At 22.1% G+C, this 15,789-nt stretch overlaps 4 protein-coding genes across 4 annotated transcripts; all 4 read left to right on the plus strand. All coding sequences in view use genetic code 6, as the record gives it.

The window, feature by feature from the left end:
• Positions 1-544: 544 nt before the first annotated feature.
• On the plus strand, positions 545-1,076 carry TTHERM_000145119 (cation channel family protein; the record flags this gene model as incomplete). Its single annotated transcript, XM_012796353.1, has 2 exons — positions 545-954; positions 1,010-1,076. 2 exons carry the CDS (start codon positions 545-547, stop codon positions 1,074-1,076), a joined length of 477 nt encoding a protein of 158 aa, XP_012651807.1.
• A 593-nt stretch (positions 1,077-1,669) lies between these two features.
• TTHERM_00145120 (cation channel family protein) lies at positions 1,670-4,456 on the plus strand (the record flags this gene model as incomplete). Its single annotated transcript, XM_001011152.2, has 2 exons — positions 1,670-1,911; positions 2,050-4,456. 2 exons carry the CDS (start codon positions 1,670-1,672, stop codon positions 4,454-4,456), a joined length of 2,649 nt encoding a protein of 882 aa, XP_001011152.2.
• Positions 4,457-5,947: 1,491 nt separating this feature from the next.
• TTHERM_00145130 (cyclic nucleotide-binding domain protein) lies at positions 5,948-9,137 on the plus strand (the record flags this gene model as incomplete). Its single annotated transcript, XM_001011153.2, has 3 exons — positions 5,948-6,189; positions 6,728-7,123; positions 7,172-9,137. The coding sequence occupies 3 exons, from the start codon at positions 5,948-5,950 to the stop codon at positions 9,135-9,137; spliced, it is 2,604 nt and encodes an 867-aa protein (XP_001011153.2).
• A 488-nt stretch (positions 9,138-9,625) lies between these two features.
• TTHERM_00145140 (cyclic nucleotide-binding domain protein) lies at positions 9,626-13,923 on the plus strand (the record flags this gene model as incomplete). Its single annotated transcript, XM_001011154.3, has 2 exons — positions 9,626-11,040; positions 11,736-13,923. The coding sequence occupies exons 1-2, from the start codon at positions 9,683-9,685 to the stop codon at positions 13,921-13,923; spliced, it is 3,546 nt and encodes a 1,181-aa protein (XP_001011154.3). The 5' UTR covers positions 9,626-9,682.
• Between the last annotated feature and the right edge of the window lie 1,866 nt (positions 13,924-15,789).

A 15,789-nucleotide genomic window follows, 5' to 3' on the forward strand; every position in this document is an offset into this window, starting at 1 on the left:
TAATTTTATACCTTTTTTAAATTCTAATTTATACAGAATCAGTTAAATTATAAAAATTACTTTTTAATCTTCTGAAAATCGATAAAATATTTTTGAAATTTAAATTATTAATTCTTACATTTGTTTATTCAATAAGATGTAAATAATAATAAAAATAACTTTTAATTGTAATTAAAATTTTAAAAGATCACCTAATCAGACTTTTCTTATGATGATTTTAATAATATAAACCAAATTGAGTGAAATGATAAAAAAATATGTAGTTTATGTTTTTATAATTTGAGTTTTATTTTATTTTCTGGAGCTCATAGCTTTTAGTAGAATTAATGACTTAATATTTGATAAATATAAATTAGGGTAATAATTACAAAAAAGCAATACTTAAAGTTTTGTTTTATATTTAAAAATTAAATAAATTTTTATCAATCACATTTAATTAACTTATAAAATAATTAATTAGCTAACTAGCAAATAACAAAAGAAGGCTTTGATAGAGAGTTACTTAAATATTTAAATAAAATTTGATCAATATTTTTATAAAGAGATGATTACTTTTGGAGATAATAAAGAGAAAAATACTGAAAAAAAATAATTTCCTCATTCATCCCAATTAGTCAAAAAGCATAGCATAAATTTGATCAAAGTAAAGAATTGTTTTTAACATAATGTTATAGCTTAAGACAACTAAGATAATGATTTTGTGAGCTCTCCAATTGATATAAAGTTTTCTAAAGAGGATAGTATCTATTTTGGTGATTAATAATAAATAGAAAATAAATAAAATGAAATTGTTCCTAAGTTAGTAGAAATTATTAAGAAAATTCGGCTGATTGATATAAGTAGAAGTATTATACAAAAAACCAGAGCTCGCATGTTAAAGAATATGAAAACGCATTAATATGAGTTTATTAATGATAAAAGCTAAGATTTTTCTGATTTGTAGAAAGGAAACAAGTAAAAATTAATTTTTTTATCTATAGCGCAGTAAAATTCCTTACTTTTTAAAAAGTATCAGCTTTTACTTAAAGTTATATCCTCTTTGCCTGTATTTAGTCCTTCTAATAATCTAATTATGATTTGGGATATTTTATTTTAAGTTATTTTACTTTATTCTTTCTTTATTATACCAATTATGGTTAGCTTTAGTTTAAATGAGAATGATATTTAGTAAGATTTTGTTATAGAATTTATTTTAGTAATTAATATTCTTGAAGTTATTGTATAATGCAATACAGGCTTCTATAAAAGAGGTATCTTATGCAAAAAGAGAAGCAGTATTTGGAGGAAGTATTATTTAGAATAATTTTACACAGATGTTTGCTCTTTGTTACCTTTATTTACATACAATTTTTTTTTAAAAAGTTTAGATTAAAATACCAATTTTTAATTCCTTATTTTATCTATTTTAATAAAATGGCGTGCTTTTTCCAATCTTTATAAAAACATATAGCAAAGATATTTACTTAAATCAAATATCAGAAACACTCTTTCTCTATTAAATTTATTTTTTAAGATCCTGATAATTGCTCATGCATGTGCTTGTTTATGGATAATATGTGGGAGACTATCTATGAAATTTTAAGATGTGTCATGGATATAAACATTAAATTTATAGAATTAAAGTTGGTACAAATAATATTTAGAAGCTTTCTATTTTTGCTCAGTAACAATGGCGACTGTTGGATATGGAGACATATCACCATAATCAACGATAGAAGTAGGATTTTGTATTGTGATGGTGTTTTTTGCTTCTGCAGTTTTTGGATTTGCAGTGAACACAATCTAGGCTGTCCTTTAAGATTTTTCAAAAAATGAAAAGCTTTTGATGCAGAATTTGCTCATAATAAAAAACTATTTGCATAAGAAATCAATAAATGACCGCCTTTCAAAAGACGTAACTGAGTATTTGGAGTAATTTAACTTTTTTGTGTTTTTTATGCAATGAATTATTACTAAAAGTAAAAGTGATCGAAATTAATAATTAATTTTTTCAAATTAAAATTTTTGTATTTATTTATTTATTTTAAATATTTTTAATTGACTGTAAAGGTATTACTTGAGTGCTAATTAAGAATCGAATCAGTAACAAGAAGAAAATTTGATAAAATAACTTCCTGACTCACTTCGCAATGACCTCTTAATAGAATCAAATAAAATAGTACTCAGAGATTGTAAAATATTTTAAAATTATTTCAGTGAAGACATCATAAGAGCGACTATCCCAATAATTTAAGAAAAACACTATACTCCCTATGAGAATATATTTGTAGAAGGAGAAAATAACTAAGATTAATGCATCTATTTTGTTTAAGAAGGAATTGTGGAAATGTATATTGATTGTACAAATTACTTTGATGAGAAAGTAGGAGGTAAGGATTAGTTCAAAACAATAAAACGGTTTAAAAAAGGTGAATATTTTGGGGAATTATAATTTTTCATTAATGAAAATAAAGGGATGAGTGTTAGGAGCATTAATTTTTCTACATTATTGAAAATATAAAGAAAAGACTTTATTTAAATCTTAAAAAAATTTCCATAAGATTATGAGTAATTTTGCTATATAAAAGATGCTTTAATTATGCAACAAAACTACGAAAAACTTTACTAAAAGTGTCCTAGTTGTTAGAATAATAGTCATTTATTAGAAACATGCCCATTCTTACATTATTATCCCAAAAAATATAAACTTTTCGCTTAGCAGAATATATCTTAGGATTAAGAAAGAAGTGAAGAAATATTTCTAAGATCAGTAAAAAAGAGTCGGTATAATCTCAATTTAAATGAAGAAATAGCTATTGAGTATATAGAATTCAACTAAGAATTACTGTAATAATACAGTGAAAAATATCTCTCATTTAATTTTGCTAAATGTGATATGTGTACATAATTTCATAAAAGCTATATTTTGAATAACAAACGTAAAGAAGTTACTCCTATTTTTGATAAGAGTTAATTTGATCAAGAAATATTTTCAAATTAAATTCAAAATAACTATTCATCATAGAATAATTTATACCAAAGTAACTTTTAAAATATGAAGAATAAGGAGGTGCAATAACAAACTGATAATATATCTTCATAAAGCTTAAATTAAATAAATGATGACTAAGGATTTTAATCGAAATTTAATAAATTTAAAAGTCTCTACACAAGAACATAAAATTCAAAAAGCATAGAAAATTTAGATAACATGGAAATTTCTTCCTCTAATTATATTAAATGTTAACCCTCATAACTCAAACAAAAAAATATTAAAAAAAATTTTGATTCAAATTTAAATGTCAGTGCCCTCTAAAACACTTTTAATCCTCCTATCTAAATTAGTAATACTTTTATTTAGCAAAAGAATTAGAGTTCTCTTAAAATTCTAGGTGTACAACAACAACCCTATCAAGAAGTTGATAATTTTTAAAGTGAATAATTATACCCATAGAATTTATACAATACACCTAGTATTTAAGCAATTAATAATGGTGTTTATGAAAATACAAATTATGTTCATTACTAAGATTCTGCTAAAAAAATTAGAAATTAATCATTTTCTGCAATTCCTTAATAAGATCTGAAAAAAAATGATTAATAACATGTTTAAAGAATATTCTTTGATTAATTTTTAGGTTAATTTGATAAAATGAAAGAATTTTAGTTATACTATCCTCTAAATAATTATCATTATGTCATTTCATAAACTAAATAAGACCAAAATCAAAAAAGTAAACTGAGAGCAGAAATCCTACGTATCCAAAGAGAGAGACAAAGTAAGATATCTCAGAATAAATAACTAAGAAATTTTAAACAAGGATCTCGCTGTTAAACTATTAAATAAAATAAAATTATCAAAAAACTTTTAGATAAATATGAATTTGAAGGAAGAGTAAATACATCTCAAAATTTTGATGATTAAGTTTCTCCAATTACAATAAGCAATTAAAATTTTTTTCTTAGAAAGCATAGAGATAGTGTTATTCAATCCCCACTACTAAGTTATGTAGAAAAAGAAAAATGTTAAACAGCTAAACATTTTACAAATAATTAATATTTAGATTATGAATTAAATAATGATATTTCCATAACTTAGAAAAACCATCCTTCATTTTAATAAAGTTATTCTTTATTCAAGAAAAATGTATCATAGCAAATTGAAGAGTTTAACCAATAGGACAGTTATTATTAAGCAAACAAAGATGATTCTGATCTTAATTAAGTTTCTATTTAAAACGCTATAAATGAATTACCTTCAAATAAATAACTAAACTCATATTAAGCATTAGAAAATCAATAGAAAGCTAAAAGTAGTTAAATTTCGTTACAAATCAATTAAATCATTTCAAATAACACTATTAATAGCCCACCTAAGCAAGAATAACAAGTGCTGAGTCTTAAATAAATATAGAGTACTAAATTTTCACTTTACCAATATAATCAAAATGAAGGAAATCTAACCTTTAAGCATTGATGTAGAAAGAAAAGAATAATTTTTAATTTTGATGAAAATAAATTTAAATTAAATGTATCCTTTTTTTCATTAAGATAATTAAATATAATTAATTCAATAATAAATTAATTCTATTTTTAAGTAATTAATCTATATTTCATTTAATTAAATCATACAAATTAAAAAAAAAAAAATTCAATTTTTGCTATTTTTTATTAAATTTTAAAAAAAAGTAATTTTAGTTTATATGAATAAAATATTTTTTTTTATGATTATTTTTTTATTCTACTTTGATATCTATTAAAATGTATAATAAATTATCAACGTCCAATAATTAGTTAAATTATCCATCAAAAATTAGCAAAATTTTGGTTAAGTGCAAATAAATATAAAAGTTAATTTACTTTTAGTTAACCAATCAAAATTAAAGAAGAAAATAGATAGATAACAAACATGTCAATACTTTAATCAAAAGAAGAAAGTTTAAGTTACTGTGAGAATAAGTTGCAAAGCGAAAAATAATTCAGTCAGAGAAAAAGCATATAAATAACAACTAATAATTACCTGATTAGATCTAAGGAAAAAATAGAATCAGAAAAGGCTGATAATAATTCTTGCTTGAATGTTTAGAGTCCATACATTAGTGATTGCATCAAACGAACAGTTGAAAATGAGGAGCTTTCTTATTAAGAAAATAAATCTGATAACTACATAATAATAAAATTATATGAAATCATGAGAAGAATGAAAATTAAATAGCTAGTTTCTCACTTAGTTAACAGAATTCCCTCACGCATGCACAAAAAGATGACTCCATACTAATTCTATCTAATAAATGATAAAAGCTAAGACTTTCAAGATTAGTAAAATAAAACTAATATTTTTTTTTCTAGGCTAGCTTCAAAAAAGTTTGTATTTAGTTTTTTAACAATCTTTTAAAAATGTCTGAGTATTATCCCAATTTTGAGCCCATCTAGTAAATATAAGCTTATTTGGGATATTATTGTTTCGTTTTCACTGGTTTAAGCTTTCTTTTTTATACCCATTCTTATATCTCTCAGCATTCACGAAGAGGGGTTATTTTATGATTAAATTCTGTAATTTATAATAGTAGTAGGAGTTTTTGACATAATTATAACTTGTAATACAGGTTTTTATAAAAAAGGAGTTTTATGCAAAAAAAGGAATAAAATTCTAAGAAAATACTAATCTGAAGATTTGGTAAACGATATCTTATTTCTACTTCCTATTCTAATCTATAAGTTTGTTTTCTCTTAGCTGTAGAACTATTATTATTATTAGGTTATTTTACTTTCATTTTTATTAAAATGGAAGAAACTCTCTAAAGTCTATTAAAGTATAGAAAACATATATATTTTAAAACCAAATATCAGAAATATTTTATCTCTTATGAATCTTTTTTTTACAGTCTTGTTAATTGCTCATACTTATGCTTGTGTTTGGATTATCGTTGGGAGATTTTCATATTCATTTTTTGACTTAAATAACTGGATGTCAGCATAAAAATTAATTGACTCTACTTGGGCTGAGAAGTACTTATATGCTTTTTATTTTTGCACAGTCACAATGTCAACTGTTGGCTATGGAGATATAGTCCCAAGATCACCATTAGAAAGAATAGTTTGCTCATTAATGATTGTAACTTCAGCAGGTATTTTCGGATTTTCTGTAAACACTATCTCTGGAATTTTGTAAGATTTAACAAAAAATGAAAGAAACATTATGGAAAAAATGTATGTAATTAAAAATTATTTGCTGAAGAAGTCGATCAGCCTTAATCTTTCAAATGACATAACAGAGTATTTAGAGTAAAATACTTTATTTAAATTATTTATTATTTTTTTACTTTTTAATTTATCTAAATTATCTTTAAAGATTGATTAAAGTTAATACAAGTAGATTAATAAATTAAGTTTATTTAACTAAATAATCAAAGACTAAAAAAAATTAAATAAATTAGAAAGGAGAACATTAAAAAAAGAAAAATTAATTTCACTTACAATAATTTTGTTAGCAAAAGAGTTGGGATTAGGCTTTTTAGTTTTCTTTCATAAGGAATTTTTCAAAATATTAGTGACATATTACAAAGCATTTATATTCAATTTTTCCCAACCTATTTTCAAAGAATTTTTAAAAAATTTTAATACTTGATTAGTTATGAAAATACCAAATATTTTTGGTTTTACTGAAAATAATTAACAGTATAATTTCAGCTTTACTTATGTATAATATTTGGTATTTCAAACCTTGAAATATTAATGTTATTTATAGATATTACTGGAGATAGAATGAAGAATACAATTAAGAAGAAGAAGAGAGAATGGTTAAATAGCTCTCAGATCAGCTGCGAAACGATTTATTAATTGAATCTAATAAAATAATTTTAAAAGAGTGCCAATTTTTTTAAAATAACTTTAGTGAAGAGCTGATAAAATCAATGGTTAATATTATATAAGAAAAGAATTATACTCCTGAAGAAATAATTTATTTAAAAGAAGATTAAAATTAGAGTCGAGCTATATACTTCGTTCAAGAAGGGATAGTGGAAATATTTATGGAAACTCAAAATAACTAATAAAAATAAAACAATTAATTCAAATCTCTAAAAAAGCTTAAGAAAGGTGATTTCTTTGGAGAAATAGAGTTTTTTACAGATATAGATAAATAGTAAAATATTAGAAGTATAAATTTTACTAAAATTTTAAAAATTGATAGACAAGATTTTATGCAAATCATTAAGGATTATCCTTAGGATTATGAATAATTCTGTTACATCAAAGATAAAATGATAAATTAGTAAGACTTTCAAAAGATTCATTTGTAGTGCCATAGCTGTGCTAGCTAAAGCCACGTATTAGAGAGATGTCCTTTTGTAAATTTTATACCTAATAAACCCAAAGTAATTCTTAGCTATAATAGATCTGAACCTTAATTTGAAAGAAATTAATCAATTAGACGACAAAGAAAATTTTACTACAATTAAGATGATTTGCTTTAAATGTTAGAATCGTTTTAAGAAGTGAATGAAGAATTTTTGGAAGAGTATGAAAATAATTTCCTCGATTTTTAAATTAGCAAATGCGATATTTGCCAAAGTTAGTAATAGACATAGAGCCAAGGATAAACTTCAACAATAGATTTATTTAATTAAGTGCAGCACAATAGTAATAATAATAATAATACTATTAAAAACAACTCTAACTTTTCTAAATAGTCAAATATACATATTTTGAATCCTACTACAGCTGCTTTTGGCTATAATACGCCTAAGAAGAGATCAAATTCAAATTTAACAAATGAAGATTAGATATCATAAAAGATTAATCAGCATAAAAAAGCTTACCTGCAAAATAATTGTATGATCATGAGTCAATTTGGAACTGAAGATTAAGAAGTATTTGATTCAGCATCATCTCCAATTAAAATTGTTAAAAACTTTAAGTCAAATATAAAAATGAGCAGGATAAAAACTATTGATTCTAAACATAGTAAGTCTTAAAGCCCGTTTAATAGAAGTACTACTTAGGAAGATAATTTTATGATTTAATCATAAAATGTAGATATTTTTGATAGGTTTGATAACTCTCCTAATAATTTCCATAATGAAAAGTCAAGCTTTTCAAACAGCCAGTAAAGTATAAACCCTTAATTTAGCAATAATAATTTAATTAGATAGAGTACTTTAGATAACAAACCTTCAAAACATAATAATGTGACGTCAATATTAGAATGCATTTAAGAATAAACAAATAACAACAGTTCTGTTATCCCGATAAAAAATATAAAGCTTAACTGTCAAATAAGCCATAAGCAGATATTATTTTTTGATCCATTTTAAGGTTTATTTGAAAAAATGCATAACTTTTTGTTTTATTATCCTTTAAATAATTACACATTCGTATTATAGCAAACTCAGATGGATTAAATTTAAAAGAAAAAAATGAAAAATAAATTACTATAATAACAAAAAGCTGCTCTTTCCAAACTTGTACTGAAAAAGCAGTTAAGAAAAACAAGCCAAGCAACTAAAAAGTCTCCTCTTTTAAGAAAATAAACCAAAAAAAAAGAAGAAAAGATTAATGATAGCAAAGATCTTAAATCTAAATTTAGTTAAAATTACGCTAACACATTTACATTATAAAACTCACCATTTTCGGAAATCAAAAAGCAATTTTAATTAAATTCAATTTTAAATACAGAAGAAAAACAGAGCTAATTTAACTAAAAAATTGATGAGAAAAATGTAAATGATCTTATCTTATTATCTACTTAAAGACCAAATATTATTCATTAAGGATCAACAATTTCAAAGAACTTAAATTTATCAAATTTTCACATTGGAGAAATTAAACCTGATGTTTGGTCTTTTTAAAACCTAAGCTTAACCTAAAGTAGAAATCTTAAACCATCAAATTTTAAAGATGATTGTTTTGAGTAAAAAACACGTGAAAAAGCCTAAAGCTTTTAAAGATGTAAAACTGATCATTAAGTTTATAATTCAATTTCGAATGATATTAGCTTTTAAAATTAAAATATTGAAGAGTAAAAAAGAGTTGAATTTAGTCCTCCTCAGAGGGAAAACAAAGTTAAACTTCATAATTTTTTGGACTTGACAAATAATACAAATGGATACTTTGAAGACTATACACTTGATAATTAATTTAAGCAAAATCAAGATTGATACAAATGGTGAAAAAATCATAAAAATAAATTAGTTTTGATTTTGATTTTCTAAATTTATATTTATCTATTTAAATAATAATATTGTATGAGAAAAAATTTTTGGGATAATTATTTTTAGTGTAAAACATTAATATCATTATTCAAAAATTGAAAATAAATTATTTTTTATCTTGTTTAATAAAATAAATTAATTCAAAATATCAAAAAATATTTCATACAAGAAAAATATTTTGTCCATTAATCTTTATTTTGTTTTTAAATTTTTATATAAGCTTCTAAAAAAATTTTGGCTATTAATTAGTTAAAATTTATTAATAATAATTTATAAGTAAGCGTAATAAGCTAACCTTTTTATAGAAAGAAAAATCAGAGCTAGTTAATTAAAAATAGTAAATAAAAATAATTTAACAAGAATTAACTTCGAAATAGTATATTTTTTATAAAAATTAATTAAGCTGATGTATTAAATAATTTATGCAATATAACAAATAAATAGTCAATAATTTTCTAAAAAAGCTTATTTAAAAATAGATAAACACAAATATGATTGGATAATATAAGAAATAGTTTAAAAACGATTAATAAGAAAATAGCGAAGTTCATAGCATACCATAAAATTTTGATCATGAACCAAACTAAAATTTTACAGATTCAATAAAATAAAATATTTAAGATTTCTCATCAAGTGCATTAAATTAGCTTAGACATAGGGAAGAGGGAGATGTAGATTAAATTATGCTCACTGAAAAGAGTAATACAATAAAATATGATAAGGATAGAATATAAGTAAAACTATTAGATATAATTAAAAAACTAAAGTTGAGGAGATTTGCTTAAAAGTGGATAAACTCTACCAGGTCAAGGATGCTGAAAAATATGTCAAGCAAACAATATAAATATTTAAATGATAAATCTTAAGACTTCACAGATTTGAAAAATGGAAAAAATTAGAATCAGTTTAGAATATTTTCATAATATAAACTACCTAAAATATTTTTCAAACTTATTATAAAAACTTTTAATTAGATACCCATTATTAACCCTGCGAGCTTTAGCAAAAGATTATGGGACACCTTGATGGCAATAGTTCTACTTTACTCCTTCTTTTATATTCCTATTATAGTAAGTTTTGGTTTAGATGAAAATATGATTTTTTAGAGTTACTCAATTGAAATAATATTGTTTTTTAATATACTTGACGCTATCATTCACATAAGCACTGGTTTTTATGAGCATGGAATACTTTGCAATAACAAAAAATAAATTATAAAGAAATATTTTAACTTTTAATTTTCTGTTGATTTACTTTCAATTCTACCTTTAATTTTATATAAGATTATCTCACTAAATTTATAACTGGAAAGCAAATACTATCATTTCATCACACTTTTTATTTTTATAAGATGGAAAAGTTAGATTAAGATTTATAAGAATTTATAGCAAAATTATATTTTGTAACCAAAAGTTAGAGATTTTCTAAGCTTACTTGATCTTTTCTTAAAAGTACTTTTCATTGCTCACATTTGTGCCTGCTTTTGGATTTTTACTGGAAGAACTTCATAATTTATATATTAAAACAGCTGGATAGCAAAAACTCAACTTCTTAACGAGCCATGGTACATATAATATTTAGATTCGTTTTATTTCTGCACTGTAACAATGTCCACCGTTGGGTATGGAGATATTGTACCTGTTACTCCTTTAGAAATAATTGTTTGCATATTGATGATGTTGTTTGCAAGCGGTGTTTTTGGCTTTTCAATAACTACAATCAATAAAATACTTGAATCGTTTTTTAAAAATGAAAATAAAATTTTGTAAAAAATGTTCACTATCAAAAACTATCTCCAGAAAAAGTCCATAAGTCAAATTTTGCAGAGAGATATTACTGAATATCTAGAGTAATATTTTATTCTATTTTAGAAATATTTGATTTTTCTATTAATATAGTTTTCAAAAAAAATACTTGTAATTCTAATTAATTATTGAAGTGACTAAATTAAAATCTGAGTTATATTTAAGAAAAATATTTTTTTATTTAATTAAAAAAGAAGAGAGAAAAATATTGTTAAAACAAAAAATATACTTGAATTTAAACCTTTTTAATAATATCAAAATATATTCTCCAATACATATATATTTTTTTTTCTTATTAAATATCAGTTTTTTAAATGGTCCTACAATAATATTTAAAATGATTATACAATCCAAATTTTTGGTATTACAGACAGAGTATTCATATATTTTTTTTAATTATTTTTTCAATAAATTTGAAATATATGAAGTACCTAGTTCATAAAATAAGAAAAAAAGAGTATTTATAATGAGAATATAATACAAATATTTCTTAAATTAAGAAAAATTTTCATAAGGGTCTTTTATTTTTGGTTGTAAAAACAAGATATTCAAAAAAATTTTAATTTTATTTGTATTAATTGATAAGAATTTAATAATATGAGGAAATTTTATAATAGTTTAATTTAAATTTTATTCTTTAATTAAGAAGAATGAATTAAGATTATACATTAATTAATTTTAATAAATTTTTAGTTTAACTTTATATATTGTAAAAAAAGAAATAATTTTTAATATATAGGTATGTTTGGAGAGAGGAATAGCATAATTATCAAGAATAATAAAATAATATGATAAAATTACTTCCTAAATATTTGAAAAACTAACTTTATGAAGAATGCAATAAACTTATATTGAAAGAAAGTCCTATTTTACAAAATAATTTTAGTGATAGTTTACTAAAAGATATTCTTCCAATTATTTAAGAAAAAACTTTTACTCCAAATCAGCTTATTTTTCAATAAAACGAAGAAAATTTAGGAGCATGTCTCTATTTTATATAGTAAGGATCGATAGAAACATATTTATAGCTTTAAGAGAAAGAAATTTAAGATGAAAGCATAAGCAAAAATACTTAAAAGCCAATCAAAGTGTTCAAAAAAGGAGATTATTTTGGAGAGATTGAGTTTTTTACTGGTAAATTAGCAGAAACAAATGTAAAAAGTACGGATTTTACAACATTGTTAATTTTAAATAGAAATGATTTTATTAAAATATTAAAGAAATTTCCATAAGATTTAGAACAATTTTGCTATATTAAAGATAAAATAATATTTAGTAATGATTACTCTAAAGTTTTTCATTCATGTTATAGTTGTAATAGCTAGAAACATACAATAAAGTAATGTCCTTATATCCATTTTTCATAAGATACTCATAAAGCTTTAGCTTTATAAAATAAAATTGACAATAACTAAGTCATAAGTGAAACATAACAAAAAATAGCTAGGAGTGAATATAAACTCAAATTTATTCTTTTAGATTTATAAAGAATACATTAATAATTTCAAGATGAAAACGAAGAATCGATAGATTATTATGAGCAAAATTATTTATAATATTCAATAAGTTAATGTGAATAATGCTCATATATAAGATCAGATTCAGAAAAAAAAATGTAATTTTAACAAACTTTTTATAAAAGCTTGGATCATTTTCACGAAATTCATAATAATTAGAATGATTAAAATAATTAAATATAATTTTAATAAAAACGATAAAGTAATTTGATAAATTAAGGCGATTAATATAATCTACAGAGTCTTAAATCAATTTATAAAAAATAAATAGCTGAGCCAGAAAATATCAGTAGGTTATAAAATAGTGTGTAAAAACAAAAAATAGTAAAACGACATGAAAATGAAATTAGTAACTAATAATTAAGTAGCTAGTTATAACCAAGTTCATTTCAATCAGTAAGTTTGTAAAGCATAATGAATTATCCATAATCCAATATTACAGATATTGAACTTTAGGCTGATTTATAATAAGATCATTTGAATAATATGCTCAGCTCAAATAATTAGTATTATGCTGAGTAGTAAAATTTTACAAATATGTTAAGAATTTCAATAGAAGGGATAAAATAAAATATCTATTAAGAATTAGAAAAATAGCATTGTTTGCAAAAATATTTTGACATATTTTCTGGCAATTTTGAGAAATTAAAGTGTTTTAGTTTCTATTTTCCTTTAAGCAATTATGATTTAGTAATCAAATAAATTTATTTGAGCTCTGAGTAAAAGAAAATTATGCAAAAAAAAATGTTAGAAAAATAAATATAGAAATTTTCTAAAATGCTTAACAGAAGAAGAAAAACAACTAATTTAAATAGTAATAATTCTGAGGTTAAAACACGCAGGGATAGCATAAAAATTTAAGAGACATCTAAGAATCACAAAAGCCATTTAATCTAATATAATAATTCCACGATTTAAAATATGTGCTCTATTTAATAATCTATGCATACAAATCCAATTATAAACAAACAACTAATTTCTCTAAGCTAATTTGAATCGAAAAGTCCAAATTAATCATATGATAAATTTGAAGACAATGATACATTAAAAATGTAAAATTAAAAAATAAAATAGGAATCTTTAAACTTTTTTAGCAATAATTTTGAAAATAAATAAGAGTAAAATCAATAAATTAAACTATTGCATAATAAATAATTAAATTTAAGTAAGATGTATAATTCAAATATTGAATTATCTAAATTTAATGATACTAATGCTTAAGAAATATTGAATGAAACTCTATTGTTAAACATTTAGGCTAATAAAAACTCATTAAATTAGCGAAGAGAAGAAGAATTTATATCCAGTTCTCCTATGATTGAGAATAAAATCTTGAAATTAAACAGTTCTTATATACCTACTATTTGTGTTTCTAAGTATAATAATTAGTAAGAAAACAGCTACAATTGAAAATGAACTAGAAATAAAAAATTAAAATATTTAGAATTTATTTTTTAAATCGTTTAATTCCCAAGACTTTAATTTGTTATATACTAAAATTTGAATATTGATTGAATTATTTATTTTAGATATTATGATTTTTTTTAATTTTAGCACATAGAGATGGAACTTAAAAATATTTAAATTAATTAGCTCAGCAAGTATTTAATAAATAATTACTTTTAGAATAAAATAAGCAATATAAATTAAATAAGAAAATTCAATTTACTTTAATATTTCGAGTAAATTTTTTTAAGAGACTAATAATTTTACAAATAAATGAGTTAATTTAGAAAATATCTAAGGATTTTTTTCTTCAAATTTTAAAACTAAGTAATCAAATACTGTTATTTGATTCAAAGTAATTAGTTAGGTATTGTTATCATTATTTGTCATTTTTATTTATTTTATTTTTCTTTAGGAATAAAAAATTGAAAATTAATAATATTAAATAAAGTAAATACTAAGTAATAAATTGAATTTTTTGAAAATTATTTTTTAATAAATCAAGTTAACTTCAAAAATTAATTATTTCTAATAAAAATATTTATTTAAAAGAAATTAACTTGGCTAAATTATAAAATAATAATAATTTTAAAGCTAACTTTATTGATAAAGTTAATTATGAGCAATGAGCAAATTAAGCAAGAAAACTTCTAAAATGATGGCTTTTAAGTGAATTCTTTGCCTTTGTAAAAACTCTAGTAGTATTTAAAATTCTGCAAAGGTTTCAAATTTAAACTAATAAAAATTACAAAATTATTATCAATATGCACTTAATTAGTTCAGAGATTAAGAAAGAAGGGAAGATGATTAATATGAAAATACTAGCAGTATTAGTCAACAGGATTTAGAAATGATATAAATAAAAATAGTTTAAATATTTAAAAGATTTAAAATACGTAGAGTTGCTTTAAAACTTATAATTTCATATAAACCTTTAATTTAGCAATAATAATTTAATTAGATATATTATTTTAGATAACAAACCTTGTAAATAAAACAAGGTGACATCAATATTAGAATGTGCTTAAGAATAAACAAATAACAATAGTTCTATTACCCCTATAAAAAATATAAAGCTTAACTACCAAACATAAGTAGATATTATTTGTTGATCCGTTTTAAGGTTTATATTAAAAAATGCATAGCTACTTGTTTTATTATCCTTTAAATAATTTCACGCACTAATACAGGAGACTCAGATGGATTAAACTTAAATGAATAAAATGAAAAATTAATTACTATAATAACAAATAGCTGCTCTTACCAAACTTGTACTAAAAAGCAGTTAAGAAAAACAAGCCAAATAACTAAAAATTCTCCTCTTTTAATAAAATAAACTAAAAAAATGAAGAAAAAAATTAATGATAGCAAAGATCTTAAATCTAAATTTAGTTAAAATTATGCTAACACATTTTTTAGTTCAACTCAATTTTAAGCACAGAAGGAAAATTGATTTTATTTGAATAAAAAATTGATGAGAAAAATAGAAAGCACCTTATCTTATCTACCTAAAGACCAAATATTATTCATTAAGGATCAGTAATGTCAAAGAACTTAAATTTATCAAATGCTCATATATTATATTATATATAGATGTTTGGTCTTTAAAAAACCTAAACTTAACCTAAAGTAGAAATCTTAAACAATCAAATTTTAAAGATGATTATTATGAGTAAATTATGCCTGAGAAAGTTCAAAGCTATTAAAGATATCAAACTGATGATTAAGTTTGTAATTCAACTTCGAATGATATTAGCTTTTAAAATTAAAATATCGAAGAATAAAAAAAAGTTGAATTTAGTCCACCTAGAAGGGAAAAAAAACAAAGTT

The sequence above is a fragment of the Tetrahymena thermophila genome (assembly GCF_000189635.1).
Source record: "Tetrahymena thermophila SB210 genomic scaffold scf_8254747, whole genome shotgun sequence".
Taxonomy (NCBI): domain Eukaryota; phylum Ciliophora; class Oligohymenophorea; order Hymenostomatida; family Tetrahymenidae; genus Tetrahymena; species Tetrahymena thermophila.